The sequence below is a fragment of the Balearica regulorum genome, chromosome 1 (assembly GCF_011004875.1).
Source record: "Balearica regulorum gibbericeps isolate bBalReg1 chromosome 1, bBalReg1.pri, whole genome shotgun sequence".
In the NCBI taxonomy this organism is placed as follows: Eukaryota; Metazoa; Chordata; class Aves; order Gruiformes; family Gruidae; genus Balearica; species Balearica regulorum.
The window spans coordinates 33,953,303-33,970,655 of record NC_046184.1 but is presented as its reverse complement, the minus strand read 5'-3'; the positions used below and the strand labels follow the sequence as shown (position 1 = coordinate 33,970,655).

Here is a 17,353-nt window from a genome sequence, read left to right as displayed (position 1 = left end):
AGAGTATATTGTAAAAATAGGCAATCTAACAAACCATACAGCACTGAATGAATTATTCATTTCCATAACTAATTACATTGACTCTTCATGTTAGAATTTTACTGAAGTTGACACAGGAGGTGAAATTCAGTTTGCAATTAAGACACCGAAATGTAGATGTCTTCATCTAAACTCACATTGTAATCAACAGAGGTCAAGGATTCAGCTGGACCCAACTCTATTGTTTATTGACAGGTTCTAGGCAGTCGTCTTCATGGGATTAGCAGATCTGACACAAGATCTGCCTTGTAGGGCTTGCACTTTTGAGTGACAGCTGGATTCAAGCAGAGTAAGTTACCTCTTTCCATGGGTTTGAGCCCCTTATATGTGGGCAACTCAATCCCGTGTTAGGTATCTATTTTACACTTGTGGAGTTCTGTAGGTTACCCTGACTGAAATGGGAACTTAGACGTCTATAGCAAGATCTGGTTGCCCAGTTATAGGTCTAGTGCCTCTTTTAGACGCTGTAGTGTGTCCTACTTGCTCTCCAACTGCTGTTACAGTCTTCCTGTAGAGCCTTGTGTTGCAACCTTTGCTGATGTCTTGGATACCCGTGAGGTGCCAGGCTAGATGTGACTTTTTAGCTAGGCATGTGTTTATGCAGTGGAATCCTGCCCAGTAACGCACATGTAGACACCTGAATTTAGATACCTTAATCTGGAGCTGAACTGTTCCCAGAATTACTAGCAACCAAACAACTGCAGTTTTTCTTCAGAAGAATTTAAGTACAAGAGACTTAAGAGTACATGGAGTGTTGTCTTGTCAAAACTTCTTCATCTGTTCATCCCAGTACTGGATGGCAGCTGTGGACTGTGGGAATTAGGATGGTGGGAGCGAGAGGACGGCCGGTATTAATTAACCGAAACATGACATCCTTTCACAGCTGGCCCTCCCCTCGCCCATCCTTCTGTGGATGATCATAGACCGTGAAAGATAGACTGCAAAGATCAGGAAACACAGTAGGTAGCCTTGAGGACAGTTTCTTTGAAGTTGTAAAGATCTTTCTGGCTCAGGAGATGGGAATCTGCTGCTGTCTCATTGAGCGAGCCAGAAGTGAGGGAAGTTGGATAGCTCACATCTATCATGTCTGAGCCAGCTGGTGATTGCCTCATGCTGTGAGAGCGTAGCCTGTTCTCAGAGGGACTCCAGCCAAGGTCAGTAAGAGACTGGAGATGCTGTATGAAGCAAGACAATTTTACAAAAAGAAACAGTGGAGTTATGTAAGGTTATGTGGTCATGCTATATTGAAGTCAGCAGTTTTCTACACATTCACAGTAAAATCAAGGTGACTATAACTATGATATAAATTAGCCAGGTTTTGAGGGTAGTAGAGGGTACTACAGCTGGCAGTATGTGGTTATAATGTCCATCAGTCTGCTGGCATTCTACTGTTGAAAAATATTTCCAATTTTAAGATAACACAGTTGTAAAAAAAAGACAGAGGGTAAGAAAGATAACTATCTGTCAAGACTCGTAAGAGGAGATACAACATTTTTTAATTTTGTCCAGGGCTTCAGAACCCTTTTAATATTATAGCTGCATGTTTTTTTCTTTAAATGAATATGGAAGTTTCCTGTTTGGACAGATATGAATCCCTGAATTATTTCTGTTCAGACAATCTACGAGCATGGAAACTTTTAATTCTCTATAATTTGATTCCCACTGCAAGCCGCACGGCATGTCCGGTAATCATTGACTCCTGAAACAAAGTATCCTTTGTTTTTTCATGAAATGTTTGTAAGAGATTAACCTGTTTTATGCTAAATGGCAGGCTGTTTCCTTAACTCATGTTTTATACTGTCAGTCATTGTAATTGAGTATTTGTCATCTTTGACAAATCTTTCCTAGGTTTGTCTCTGCAATAAATCTTTATCAGTATTACTCTCTTTTGTCAGTCTTTTGCATTGATGATTCTTGATTTACAAAAAAAGATGTACTTTGCTGCATCAAACTGCTTCTTCAAATTAGAAATTAATTTCTACAGTCAAAATAATTCAGAAATAGCCCTTTGGGTTTCAACCCTCTTTTCCAGTTGTGTGTTTGAGTAGCGGCCTTATTTGTGGTACAGACCCCTCAACCACAGCAGCAGTCGTGTCCTTGGCTGGTCCTTCTTTGCACATGGAATTATGCTGAAATTTACCCTGAAATGCGTTGGTGCACAAAGTAAACATATTGGGCTTATCCACTTCACTGACTCATCTGGTGTCTGTGTTCCTATGCAGAATCCCAAAGAAAGGCTTATATTTTTAGTTCTGCATGTAACTTCTGATTCACACTGAAATGTGCTGCTGATTCTGCAGGCAGGCTGTGGCTGGTCATGCACGAATGCATAGCGTGGCAGCTAAACTGGCACTTTTTCTGCCCTTCTAATTCTGTCTAAAACTAGTTTTCATTCCCGAATTTACTCTGTCTGTATTCACCTGTTCATCTAAACGAATAAAGAGGACAGAGTGATTGGCAGAATCTCCTTATGGCAGTCAGAAAGAGTGGGCCAACAGGAAGGAAAAATTACCACCTACAGAGAAAATATATTGGAACCCATCCTTAGGGTTTTGTTCTGCTGATGCTCCAAAGAAGACTGACAAAATCATCATCATTAATTTGAAAAGTCATGTTGATGCAGAGGGAAGCATCGCTCTCTACACTATGTTCCTGTACAAAATAATCCTAAGGTTCTTGGGTGAAATTTGACTTTTGGTAGTGAAGATACATATTGTAAGGCAGTGTTTCTGAAAGTACCGTGTCTATAAAAGGTACTTGTTATTTTTCCTGAGGACGTTCTCAATATACAGAAGGGTTCTGACTTTTCTGTGTGTTTGTTTTTAAGAGAACACTAGTGGTTTTGAGGCATCTTCAGGTCTGAACTAGAAAACTGAAAACAAATTATTTCAGAAGTAGTAATCAACTTATTTTCTTGAAATCAGTTCTCTTTACAATTTATGTAGTCAGATGTGCAAAAATCGAGGCCCTCCCCATCAGATAATAAAAAACTTTGAAAATCTCAATGTTTCTCTTGATACCCAAGAGCTCTGTCACCAAGCTTAGCAATAAGATAGGAGGCTGCTCTACCTAAAAGGTTTGTAGGAGTTCTTGTAGGAGTGTTTTTTCTTTCAGACAAGCTTCCAAATCATCTTAAAAAGACTGTATCTATTTCCTACTGTCGTTATGTGCTGCAATCTTTTCCCATCATCTTAAATACATTCTTAGGAGAAATGGTGCAAAGAATTGTATATATTTTGTATTTTAAAAGTATTCCAGGGAAACGCTTGCAGTCAACTAGCTTGATTAGCCTGTATCTCACACTGGTCTAAATAAAAAGTCGTTATTGTCAATTGTCATGAGAAGGCAATAAGAATTAAGTATCTTGATGTTTTATCATTTAATTTCTTTAATCTCATGTTTTTCTTTGGGAATGAACATTTTGTGAAGATGTCAATGTACTTATTTATCTGCATTTTATTCGTTCATTTTATTTACCTGTTTCAGTGTGTTTCCCTTCCAATATATTAATAAAAAAATGAACATTTGATTTAAATGGGGAACAGAATTTCATTGTAAATACTTATTTTCTAATGCAAAATAACATTAGAGTGGTAGACTGTTTAATCACGCAATAAAAGATTAATTTATACTATCCCAAATATCTGTCTTGGCAGATATTGGAACTAATTTGTAAATACTTCCTAAGTTAATGTCCAAGTCACACGGAAATGGAGATTTGGACTGGACTGGCAAAGATAAGCAGCTCAGAGTCACACAGACCAATCACCAGGGAAAATATATTGTCAGCAACAGTAATTACAGCAGGTAATTGTGTCATTTACCCTGTTACAGACCACTAAATGTGATGAGTTTGGAACATACCAGCTGTCACACAGTGTTAACTTTGATGTTCAGGGTTTGGAGAACAGTAGTAGAATCTTTTAATGACGGTGCATTTAAGAAAATGAAGACAAAGGTTTCACACTGTTCAAAATGGGCGTAAATGGCCAGTTCTTTTCAAGATAAGAGGATCAATTTCTGGAAAGGTGGGGATCCATCAAGAGCAATCCCTTTCAATTATTATTCTGTGTTTTTAATAAATTTGGAGTGAGCACATACTTGGTAAGAAGAATTGATTACCTTGTTCCCAGCTCTTCAGAAGGTAGAAATGAATGTAGAATTCAACTTAACTTCTGTCTACATCATTTTAATGTTTGGGATGTTAACAGAGATTGTGGTTGATGGTAGCCTAAACAGGTATTCCAATCTGCTTTGAAAACCCTGTATTTACTCACTTAGTACACCTTCCATGGTGTGGGCTTCATCTTAGTTTAAAGTCCTCCAAAGTTGTTCACAGCACCTCAGCTTAAATCCTAGCTTTTCCAAACAGGAGACATGTAAGGGAAGTAGGATTGCAAAAGTGAAGTCATCCTGGGATGACAGTCATATTATGAAAATGGAATATCTGGTCAAGGTTTGCTTTTTTCTTAAATCTGTGGTTTGATTCTAAATTCATACTTTGAATGTTTGAGACCTGAACAATACTGAAGACTTAATGTCATTCATGGTTCTGCTTATTAGAGCAATTCATGGTGTTCTTAAATGGGACAGCAGATTTGATGGCAGAATTTTTCAGATATGTAAAGTTACCTAAGATGTGGTTATGCAAATATTAATTTATCAATATAAAATGCACATACGCATCTATATATGTAAGTACAGAAATAATTATTTGTAAGCTTGATTGGCACTAGCAGTTGAACTGTGGCAACAAAAGCATGGTGTGGGCTAGAAAATCTACCCATGAAACAAGTTGCCAGTGTCAAGTTTCATACCATTGCAGGGAGGGAAAGGAAGATGAAAGCTAGTTCCATTGCATCTCCATTACTATGCTGTGCTGCTTTTTGTTAGAAGCAGTGCAGACGGCTCTGCGGGGTATCTCCTGGCATCAAGGGCTATGTCTGAACTGCAGAAGCCAGGAGCACTTCCTGGCTTCCAGGGCTGACTATGTGTGTTAGCTCTTCCCTGACACTGTGCTGTGGTGAGACATGGCTGTGCCATTCTCCCCAAGTGCTTTTCTTTTCCAGGGAAGGCAGCGTAGGTGCAGGGTTTGTGAAGGATATATTTGCTGTGCTGTTTTGGGGCACCTCCGTAAACTATCAGGGAGGATGTGCCCTAGGGAAAATCGGGAGCATCACTAGAGACGGTATCAAGGCTGACCTAAGGGCAAAGCATCAATATTGTTCTACTTAACCATCACCGAAGCATATCTTAGTCCCCATTTTCAAGTAGAGAACCATCTTCAGAATCAGGTGAGCAACACTGAAGGAAGACCTCCTCTTCCCATAGAGCTCAACCACTACAGTTTTATCAAAAATAGTACTGTCCTGCTTGATATCCAGTGAGTCATCTGAGTGCCTGTGTCACAGTAGTGCCAGTGAAATAAGAGGAACCATCTCATGCATTAAGAAATCTCCCTGCTGCATAAGAGGACAGAAGAACCATTAGTTTCCTAACATTTATGGTTAGGTAAGTTGCTCCAGATTCCTGCAGACAAGAACAGGATCAAAGCAACAGCAGCATTTCATCCACCACTGTGGTGCCTCTCATTTTCTTTACCTGACAAGCACTATCCTTGATAATGGTAGTGGTGCTCTATGTTGTAACTGTGATTTTCCCAGGAGCCCCAGGAATGAGTTGGCAAACCCTGGTCACAATGCCATCCCCAAAAGAATAGGAGAGAGGCACCAGCTGTCTCCACAGAGCTTTGAGACGTCTATAGTTTATCAAACCAACTTGGGCCAGTACTTGATGGCTGAGACATCTTTCTCCCGTCCTGTTGTATATCCATCCTTCTGTTAACTCTGTGCTGAAAAAGTGTTGTTCAGAGGTGTTTTTGTGGAGCTCTCTGGTTATGTAGATGGTCTGTAAGTTGTTACAAGTGAAATAAGAGAACAGGCAGCAAGTCGGGAGCCTCAGCAGCAGTCAGAGAAACACTTTTCTGCTTTCTTTGTGTAACAGAAATATGTGTAGGATGGAGGCCAAATACCCAATACATGTATCTGTTGCGGGTGGCAGACTTGTATAACATGAAGCCTTTTGGTAAGGAAACAGTAAATTAAAAGGGTTGGCATTAGGAGAAGTAGTAAAATAAACATTTTTCAGTTGGCTGAGGAAATTGGAGTAGCATATTTACAGCTCTACTCTGGCAATTCTACTAGCCATAAAGTAGAGAGCACTACTATACGCGTAGAATGTGCTATCATTGTCACTTTTGACAACATAATAGAAGATTTTGAAAGCATCAGTTTATCATAAGTGCCTGGGAGGTTTTGTGTACAATGCAAGTTGGAATTTAAAAGGATTTACATAGGAACAAATAATGCATCTGGCCAGATTAAAAAAAAACACAAAACAACAAAAAAACCCCCCAAAAAAAGAATTTATGGAGAAAGTTTACATGATGAAATACCTTTTAAAAGATAGAAATCTTATTTTTAAATGTCAGTGGTAAAAGAGACAAGATATTGAGATCAGTTTGAATTAAGGCAAGAAAGAAGTAGGTGACAAGGTCACAGACCTTATGTCTAGACTGAAATCTCTTAAGGTGGGATTTTCAAAATCATTTTGCATTTGCATTACAGTCCTGCCATTGAAATCAGTGGGAGTTACAGATTTTCCTTTAGGGGAAACAGTTAGGCCTATGCTAAGTGCTTTAGAAAATCCTTCCCTTAAACTTTTCTATTCAAGAAGGACTACAGAAAATGGCAGACATGAAGGAAAGTGGAGATAAATTAAAGCTTTTTTAACTTTAGCTGTCATACTAAATATTCTTCAATATATTTCCTCTACCTAACTGGTTGAAAACTGTAAAAATTCACAGGCTGTTACATGAAGTAACACTGATTAATATTACAATAGAAGCCTCCATGAGAGAAGTGTGAGTATTTTGCAAAAATGTGTCTTGTTTTACCCTTCAACTTGTCCATTGTGGCTGAGACCAAGAATATCTGTGTCTTCCCTGAGTTCCAGGAGATCTTGGCATGGACTTCTTGGTGTGCAAATACCATAGGAAGGGTGGACTGGTCAAGTTCAAGTCGTGTCTTGGACTTTTCAAGTTGAGTTCTAGGGGAGAGTATACCCTGCTTAGAGCTCTAAAATCCATTATTAGAACTACAGAATTTGGAATTACTAGGGGACAATTCAAAGGAACTTGCAGCTAAGTTACACATTCCTTCAGTCTAGGAGGAAAACCCAGAACAGGAATAACCAAAAAATAAAGAAAAGATTTTGTGCAAAGGAAAAAGTCTGAAAGTCAAAGTAAAAGGGTAGGGGAAAAAATGCACCTCTTGTAGGCTTTGGTGTGTGGAATAGTTTTCTTTAGATGAAAGTCTGTTGTGAAATAACATGTAAAATTGAAAATCATCTTAGAATAAGTTTTTGAAAAACTAGTGTTTACTGGGGCTAGAATGTCCCATGGTTTTGGAAGTTATATTTGCACATAAATATGCAGCATTTCTCTAGGGATTTTTGGTCCCAGGATCTTTCTTGTGTTAGCCATATTGGTAAAGAACAACACACATGTTAAAAGTTTTGGTTCTCCTAGAGAGAAAAGAATTTCATTATTGGAAATGGGAGGTGGATAGGGATGGATTTCATCATCACATTCAGTGTCATGATTTGTCTTTTTGTGAAACAAATTATACCAGTTCCAAAAGTCCAGCTCAGCCCATGCCTGTCTCGAGTCTCATCAGAGCTACAGCCACCTCGGGGCTTTCTCCAAAGCCCTCCTAGTCTCACAGGCAGACGCGAGGAGAGTGAGTGCTTATTCCTGGTAATGCCTTCTCTTGATCAAGTGTTTTTTTCAGCTGCTTTTAATCCTACATTAATAATTGCCAGTAATATAGATTCCCGGTTGTCTTCCTAGTAGTATAACTAAGATGCAGTCCTGAAGCTTTTTCATAATAGATATGAAAAGGAACGCTGGATTTTGACTGTATCCCCAAATGAATTTTCTTCCTAAGGTTTCATTACAGCTTTCTTGTTTTTCCTTTTATATCATATTAACACCAAATATAGAAAAAGTAAATAAGCTAATAGGTAAAAGAGAGAAGTAGACATCTGGATGAGATGATGGCAGCTGTTCTCCCTGAAGAACAACAATGGACTAAGTAATTACAGACAGGAACAGCATTTCAGAAAGCAGGATGGTCTCTACGCAGACCTTGAAAATAGAACATGCACGTGCCAGAGCTGTTTTTATTATCAACATAATTAAGAGAAAAAAGTAGGAAAATTCTGGATGTAGATCTACAGAAATTGTTATTTGTGGCTGCACTGAAGAAAGAATAAGAAAATGAGAACCAAGAGCAGCATAGATATATGGGAGTGGATGAAGGTGAAGATCAATCAAGTAACAGGATTAGCAGTGAATAGACTATTGTAGGGAAACCTGGCTTTTCATATCGCCAGCTTTGAACTGAGGGCAGCTGCTAGTGGTCATTAATTAATGATTAACCTTAGCGTTAACTAAGGGTAAACTGTGTGATGGCAACTCTATGAGAAATTAAAGCATGGGTTCCATTTGATGTTTGAATTAAGGAATATCTATAGAAAAATGAATTAGGACATACTTGCATTGGGGAATATAAATTAAAAAGTTAACATAAGTCTATGGAAAACAGCATAATCATCAATAAATTTACAGCATTTGCTCTTTGAAAATAGTGCGCATATACTGAGACTTTAAGTAACCCTGCCAATTAGAGTTTAAATTAGTTAATATGAAGTCTTAAAGAAATTAACCATCTGTCATTTCCCAAATGATCTTAATGGAATAAGTCTTCCAAGCTACCCATATAATTACTACAGATTTTTGTCTTGTACATGAACTATATGAGGGAAAAAAAGCTTTTAATTAAGATAAACTGTAAGTGGGCATTTAAGTGTGTTGGCTATTGATAATTCAAGTAACTCTTATCTGTTGTCACTGCCACGACTGTTGTCACTGCCACATCAGATGGCCAGCTGCTCGCCATGGGTCTATAGATCTATACCAAATCAATGGGGAGAAGACAGGGGGCTGAAAGTAATTTGAGTTCAAGAACAGAGAGGCATTGAAAGGAGAAAATCCCTAATATGTTCTCTTTATTTAAATTATTTTAATTTAATCCTGGTCCACAAGTTCTCACTCAGAATTTAATATCTGCTGCATTGTGTTACAAGATTACAATTAGAGGGGTGTATTTTATTTCTATTTTTGGGAACCTTTATGCATTTCTGTGCCTTAAGTGTGATCTCAGCTCTTATTTTCCAATGTTGGTAACACATGGTTCAGAAAACCTGTTGGCATAATATTCTTTACCCATAAGTGATGCAGCTCAGTCATCGTTCCTTTTTGTTGTTGGATTGGATTCTGTTTGTTGGTTTGATTTTTTTTTAAACATTTGCAGAATTTGGATGCTCAAGGCAAATATTGGGAAGGCCTGCAGTATGCAAGTAGGAAATGCTATATGGACTTTTGTTTATTTTTGATCATGAAATACACAGTAGATAGGGTAGGGGATGATGTTGCATAGGGCTAGAATAATGAGGAGGCAGCAGGTGGCACACATTGTGGACAACGTGTTAAATTTTACTAAGTTCTGCAAGAATCTCTGCACAGTCAATAAACTTGGTAAGACAGATCCCCAGCTGTCATTGCATTGACATACATCACAGGATCTAGTGGATCCCGACCAGTTTATGCCAGCAGTCTCTCTCCCTGGGACATAGTACTTCACCCTAGATATCCTTCTGAAGTAATGACATTTTTGCCAAGCTAACCATATGGAATATTCTGGAGTCATATTTCAAAATGAACTGAAGTAAAATACAGTACATCACCCGTACTGTATGTGCACATATATATATGGATGTATGTGTATATATATTTGTGTCTGTGTATAATCTGTTGCTGCACACCCAAATATGCGTAAGTGAATTAATTATATCATCACATAATTTTTTTGCATCTCTAAGTCATCCGTGTCATAAGAACTATTTAATCGAACATTCATGCCCACTTACTGTTATTATGGTTATTACCATGGAGTACCAGCAAATTTTGGAGTTGAAAATTTATTTCTATCTAGAAAGACCTGATTCCAGAGATAGTTTGGTCAGTATAAATACTGTATTTAAAACTTCCCAGAGCAGAGACACTATGAATTTTAACACTGTCGAGCAGAGTCCTGAACAGTGCAAAATGGAATTTACATATATTAGATTGTAAAGCTTTAGAAGTAATCATTGAAACCAGAGTATTTGGTCTTTACAGAAAATGTTTATTCAAATTCAAGTTTGCAAATCATTAAAATCTCTCTGCAAAATATTTTTTTCCCCTCTGTAATACTCTCATACCTGGCCTATCCCCATCTTCATTATGGTGTGCAGTGAAATAAGTACAGAACTTCTGTTAAATGTGTGTCACATGATTTCTAGAGATGCTTGAAATAAATGATCTCAATGTTGCTTCTTGCAGCATCAGAAATGTATTTGGGAAGTACTGAAATTTCTAAATAATGTAAATAATGTTTCTATACTAGGTTTTGAACTTAAAAACCACATTAGTGGCTCTCCTTAAATGATTCTTTCATAAATTGCTTTTTGGTTTCTTTGTAATGCACGGTCCGATCTGCTTCTATGGTTCCTGGTTTGATATTTAAGATTTCTGAATACAGTCTCTGCAATGCCGTCCTTATTTAAGGTGACTTTCTGAATGTTTGATTAAAAAAAGAAAAAAGCAGTAAGCATGAATTAGTGAAGAATTATCAACAGACCATCACCCTTTTAATTACAAATAAGTATTTCTATCTTTATTAAAAGCTGTACAGTCTGCCTTGTTATTAATAGAGAATTCTGGAAGAAGCTGTTTCTGATCATCTCTTTAAATTGGTGTGGATAGTATGCCGTGTGCTGGCAGAGTGCATGTAGTAAGATGCTTTATGTACACGATTTTTTTCTGGTGTAGTTTAATCATTTGTAATCGGTCCATAAAAGAGCCCGTCCTGAAGTGCAGGCTGACTGCTCTTTAGGCACCACTGTAAGAAGGACTATGAAGAAGTACTATGTTTAAGTGGTTTTAGGTGTGTTATAGAAGCTAAGCTCAGATGATACAGAGCAACAAATCTAGATGTATTGTAAAACATCCTGATTCTTTTTTTGCTGATTTTTTCCATTCCTATCTTTTAAAAATCTCTGCTCCTTTACTTGAATTACAAGATTTCCTCTTACTCTGAGACATTTTCCTCCTAAAAAATGACATGTAAACTTCAATCCAAGACTCATTTATCAGACCATGAATTTTTGATAATATTTGATTTAAATAAAAATAGACCTGAAGTTTGAGCAGATAACCACGGAAGTAGAAGTGCTGGCTGTTTTAAAACAGTTTGGGTTTTGTGCTGGAACCTCCTCCTGAAACGTTAGTGAGCATCCTGCATGAACTTTCTTACAGGAGGATATGAAACACTGAAGTTTCTTAGGGCAAGAGTAGAAAGCCGGTCATATTATTTTTGAATCCAAGCTCCCTTACTTAGCTGACAGAAAGTTAATTTTATTGATACTGTATGCTTTAAGAAAAATCCATCTTAAAAGACTCAGTAGTTTTTCTTAGCCCAGAGGGTAAATGTTAGGAAGGCACACTCAAGTGTGACAGTCATCTTTTTATACAGAGGACAAACATCTGTGCAAATGGTCTTCAAGGCCCTGGTACTGGAAGACATTTTAAATATGGTTAATGCCTTGTTGGACTGGAATGCCAATAGCAGGTTTGCTTGGCGTAGGGGCCAGAGCACTTGCGCTGCCTGCGGGTGCCCTGACGGGCTTTCAGAGCTGCTCCAGCCGTGCGCGCAGAGCCGTTCCTCTTAGGGCGGCAGTCTGCGATCGCCTGTTTTCCTCTACTCTTATCCCTAGTAAAGAGCTGCCATATGTGCCAGGGGTGCTTTTGCATTCCTAAGGCGTGGGGTGGATGGCTACACTTCCTCATTGAGACTGATGCTTAATTCGTCAAATTCAGTGATGTGAGCCGAGTTTACCAGTGTGATGTACTGTTGTATAGACCCTACCTCCTGAGATACCAAGATAATGGCTTTGGAAGATATTTTGGCCTGCTGAGTGCATAATGTTTCACACATTTCCGTAGTTATTTTCCTGTCGTGTTATACAGAACCTTTAAAAATGAGAAAATGATATATATATATAATATTAAATAGCATACCATATTTAAATAATATCATAATATTAACGCAAACTAAGAAAGCCAGGATATTATCACAGTACAGATAACACTTTTACCTAAATTGCATGGTCATTACTTTATTTTTATTTTCTTTTATGGACTGATTTAGCATAAATACTGTTTTGTACTGCCAGCACGAGAGATTTCGCTATGTTAAGAGGTCGGAGTCAAATATTGTAACTGGATTTTAGAGGGGCTGGATCATTTGGTGAACAATAACAATTTTAGTTATTCATGCTGAGAGCAAAGTAATTAAATCTCATGTTTCAGGGCAGAGCCCTGCAGCCCGTGCTCTGTGGCATCCGGCACGGGACTCAGCTCTGAGTGGTGATGCCTCGGTGCTGAGGGTTGAGGAGAGCATTGTTGGCGATAGAAGAGACACATAAGTCCTTGTTTAGAAGAAGGGTATTAGGTCAGTGTTATTAAAAACCAAACAAACACTTAACAACAACAACAAACCCACAAAAAAAGAATAATCTAAACCTGCGTAGTGTTTAAAATCGATTAGTTACATTGTGGTGATTTTTTCCCCCTTTTAAACAACAGGTACTTGCCATTACTAGAGGACAATTTACATCTACTGATGGATTAGAGATGTGCCATTCTGCTAGTTTCATACTCCTACAGTTTATGGCCAGTATTGAAATAGCAAGTTGAACATTTCCATAGTGATTTACAAATGTTAAGAAATTAATTTTCCTGACAACTCTATGGGGTATGTGCAGACTTCAGCTCTTTATTTATAAAGGGGAAGATTCAGAGCAGTGTGACATACCCAAAACTGGGGGAGAAAGAGCATCCGATTCCAGATTTAAGACCTGTGTTAGATAGCCAGAACTGGCATAAGCTGCACGAATAAAATTTGCTAAAATGTGGGCAGAATGATGGCTATGAAAACCTCACATACAGGTTAGTTCACGTGTGCTGATTGAAATTAGGTGCCTTTATGTTCCCCAAGCAGTTAAAATTAAAATTTCAGGGATCTGAAATTATTTATGGATAGATGACTGTTGGTGATTTAAAGAAAATGCAAGGAACATCTCCAGAAGATGGAAACATTTCATTTTGATGCCTACAGACTTAGATATTGTATTTTGAAAATAGCAGAGCATTTCATGTAAGATTTTGAAATTACACTTTCGAGCATCTTATTTTGAAATTGCATTTTCCATTTCATAAAAATCAAAACTAAAACATTAAAATGTTCAGTAACCTGATCACATATACAATGCTTTTTTGTTTCGGATTAAACAGTGCATTGCAAGTTAACACAAAATCATATTGTCCAGACTTTTCATTTATTCCCAAAAGGTGCATTTCCCAGTATGGCTAAATCTGGTCACGAGACTGAGGAGCTTCATCCATTGCACTCTGGTGCTAGGACACACCATGCTGAAAGTCCCTTGCACAGCAGGCAGACCTCTGTTTTCAGGTCACTTCATCTAAATAAAGTGCTGTGTAAGCACTGGAAGGAAGGAAAACACGGGCTACGTTTTGAAGTCCTGCATTCTGCTAACCGTATCTTTTGCAGTTTTGAGCGTGTGTCTCGCACCATTAGTCAGCTTTCTGAAGGAAACCCTCTGAATTCCGCATAAGATAAACCTGCATGAATAAATTATACACTAGAACTAGCATATGGATTTTCAGTATGTTAGCCGGCTCTTTGGCAATGTTTACGAGAACACTGTAGCCCACATGGAAAGTATAATGATGGTGGCTCCCTGTTAATGAAACTGGAGTTAGGCTGCAGCACGGTTGTCACACACTAGTATGTGCTAAAAACACACACCCTGGCTATCCCATGGTTACATGTTCACATAGTCCTATTGTCAGCAACTACTACTGTGTTTATCTCTTCTTAACATGGAAACCTATACAAAGCTTTTATTCTGTTGTGTTTTAAAAATTCAGGACTATCCCATTCTTGTTTCCCTTTTCAGAGCATGACGAATGTATAACCAACCAGCACAACTGTGATGAGAACGCGCTCTGTTTCAACACCGTGGGTGGGCACAACTGTGTCTGCAAGCCGGGTTACACGGGAAACGGTACCATCTGCAAAGGTAAGCCGCTGAAAACCCCGGGGGTACGTCAGCCTTTGAACTGGATGACGTCCTTTGTTGTAGATGATGCAAATCTGTTCATGCACCCTGAAGAAAACAGACAATATGCGAGGCTAGGCATTTAGGTCCTGCGCCTATAAGAAGATCTTCATAGACGGATATACACTGACTTTGCATTTGGCAGAGTCACAGTAATTTGAGGATGATGCATACGTGAGTTAGTGTACTCTAAAATTTGAAGTAATTGTGTTTCATTTGTCTCAGGTTAAGAGTTTCTTTACATGCTACACCATTCAAGGAAGCCCACAGTCACCAGCAAAGTTACAGCTGTGAAAACATTGTCAGATCTGCATTGTCCACAGTCAATCACTTGCTAGTTTGTTTGAATGAACTGAAAGTTGTTTGGCATGCTGTGTCTTTTTATTCTAAATCAGAAAAACAGTAGGTGTGCATGCACAAAACCTTGGCTACACACGAGGTGGTGCCTTGTTTTCTGACGTTCTTGTTCACTGGTAAGCATTAGAAGTTCTATTACTGGTCTTGGAAAGATACTGTCCCAGAGATACAATGCTGCTTTTATTTCTGTTGCATTTCACATCGGAGGAGATGATACGTGGTACTGAGGTATTAAGTACTGGGTACTGAGGCCCAAATCCTCAGAAGTCCTCAGGCTCCAAGCATAGGATTTAGAGGATGCTTGAAAATAAAAGTAGTGTAGCTGTAGGGGAACTGGCTTAGATGCGAGAAGTGGTCTCGCTGCAGCAGTAGCATACCCAGCATTCCTTGAAATTGTGCCCCGGTCCTCTTGATCTGAAGCAACCCAGAATTTCTTTAATTTCTAAGCCTGATTAAGATCTTAGCACTAGTTATTCCTTCACCTGAGTCATGGTATGATTTTTCTAAATGTTCCTAACATAAACGAGCTCTTCCTAAAGCACGGCAGCCTAGTCCGCTTCAAACACATGGGTAGAGGGAAAGATGTTAGCAAATACGTCCTTTTACGCTGTGTTCCCTCCTCTGGGGAATGAGAAAAAATGTCTTAGCCTAAGGAGGTTCAAACCCAGAGCCAGTCCTCTCAGAAGAGAGCTCTGTCTGTGCAGCTCACTCCTGTACTGTGCTTGGGAGCATTCCCCAGTCCTTCTGCTGGAGGTGTGTCAGCTTACAAGAAGGTAATTGAGATTTCTTTGGGTCAAAGAGAAGGTGCATAACCCTAGAGCACAGCGCTCGGCTCTTCTGCCTGGGTAAGAGCTCTGACTGCAGGTCTGACACTTCAGAGGGCACCTGGCCCCACTGTCAAAGAAAAGGGTATCCTTCCTTCCCTTTTCAATACTGAAAAGACAGTATGCAGTAGAAGGCTCTGAGCCTGTGCATCCCAATTTGAGAAGTGTACGTCTCTGCAGCCCTGGCGTGGATGCCAGCATCCTTCAGAGAGACCTGGATGCTCCTCTTGTCCCCATGGCTTTGGCAGCTTTTCAGGGGCCGTGCTGCCAGCCGTGCTGCCATGCACCGTGTCATCCTGCGCCGGGAAGCCTCAATGTCTCTCTCAGTGCCAGGGGCCTCACGCCACATGGATGGTGCCTGGAACCTGAGAGCTGGAAAGCTCAAGTCAGTAACACTCATGTTCTCTCTCAGATGAGCCTTAAGACCTCAGCAGTGGTGCTGCTACACAGAGCAGCTGCAAACCAAAGCCTGGCATCTCTGGTGGCTGGTTACAACCGCAGGGCTAGACCAGTGCCCTGGAGCAACTCTATACGTCGGTGATAACCTCCATCTGCCTAGTTTCACCTACAGTTTTTTCTGTAGTTTCTTGTGACCAGAGCATTGCTCATTCCGTATTATGCATGCAATCAGAGCAATTAACAGCTGTCGTGTTTTCTGTCAGAGCTGGTTGCATTCCTGTGTCTGCAGAAAGGACTTTTTAATGCATACACATATTCACGACTGTTTCTGGAGCATGCTGCACCTAAATATGTGAGCATGGCTTCTCAGATTGCAGCGTGCCAAAGAGGATCGATTTCAAACTGTAAATTATAAGAGGTTTTAAGTTCTTCAGAATTCCTTGAGACAAAATGACTATTTTTATTGTTCCGATCTAGTCACTTAATCAAGAAATAAGGTAGCCAGACAATTTGGTGTTCAGTTATGCCTATTTGGGCAGCAGAGGAGACCAGCACTGCCCTAGGAAGAGTCTGTTCCTGGGGAAGATGCTGCCTTCCGCCGCTTCCCAGTGCATGCGAAGGAGCACACATGTGAGCTGTTGTCTTCAGATGATTTACTCTAATCTCCTTCTGTAGCTTGTCAGCCCATCTGGCCAGTGAGGCAGGGGGGCCATAAACCATCTTCATGACCTCTATCCTTAGGAGAAGGCAGTCTCTGCGCTCAGTGCCGCAGGGACCGCATTTCGTGCCAGCGGCCTGTGGCCACCTGCGTGGTTGCTGAGTTTCGTTCTGTTACCCATATATTGTGATTTTGCATTTTGCAGCATTTTGCAAAAACGGGTGTAGGAACGGAGGAGCCTGTATTGCTTCCAATGTGTGTGCCTGCCCACAAGGCTTCACTGGGCCCAGCTGTGAAACGGGTAAGATTATAATTGAATTTACGGTGAAGGTAATCCAAGGAGGATGTTTGAGGTAATCCAAGAATAAAGGATTATTTGTGCGCCCTGAAAGAGGAAGCTGCTACTAAAAAGTTACTCGCTTTTCTTATATGTCTCCCAAGAGAAAATATTACAGCGGTTCTAATTAGAAGCACATGGACTGCAAAAATGAGAACATGAATTAAGACATCTTGGGTTTTGATGTTTCATAATTAATAAGGTTATTATAGACTTGCTTTTCACCTCAAATGGCCTTTGGTATCTCCTATAAATGGCAGATAATCTGACATCTAGAAATAAATTCCAGTAATTGACTACTTCTGTGCTGTAAATGTGTGACTGGTTCAGTAGCCCACCTTCCTTTGCAATCTTATTTGGAGTCTTCTGATTAGC

General features: G+C 39.5%; 1 protein-coding gene across 2 annotated transcripts in view; it reads left to right on the top strand.

Annotated features, from left to right (window-relative positions):
* NELL2 (neural EGFL like 2) overlaps positions 1–17,353 on the top strand; it is a 155,855-nt gene that overhangs the window by 99,166 nt on the left and 39,336 nt on the right. For both annotated transcript variants that reach the window (XM_075745148.1, XM_075745139.1), the window contains 2 exons: positions 14,242–14,364; positions 16,847–16,942. In XM_075745148.1, coding sequence (XP_075601263.1) covers positions 14,242–14,364; positions 16,847–16,942 — 219 coding nt within the window. The remainder of the gene's footprint in view (positions 1–14,241; positions 14,365–16,846; positions 16,943–17,353) is intronic.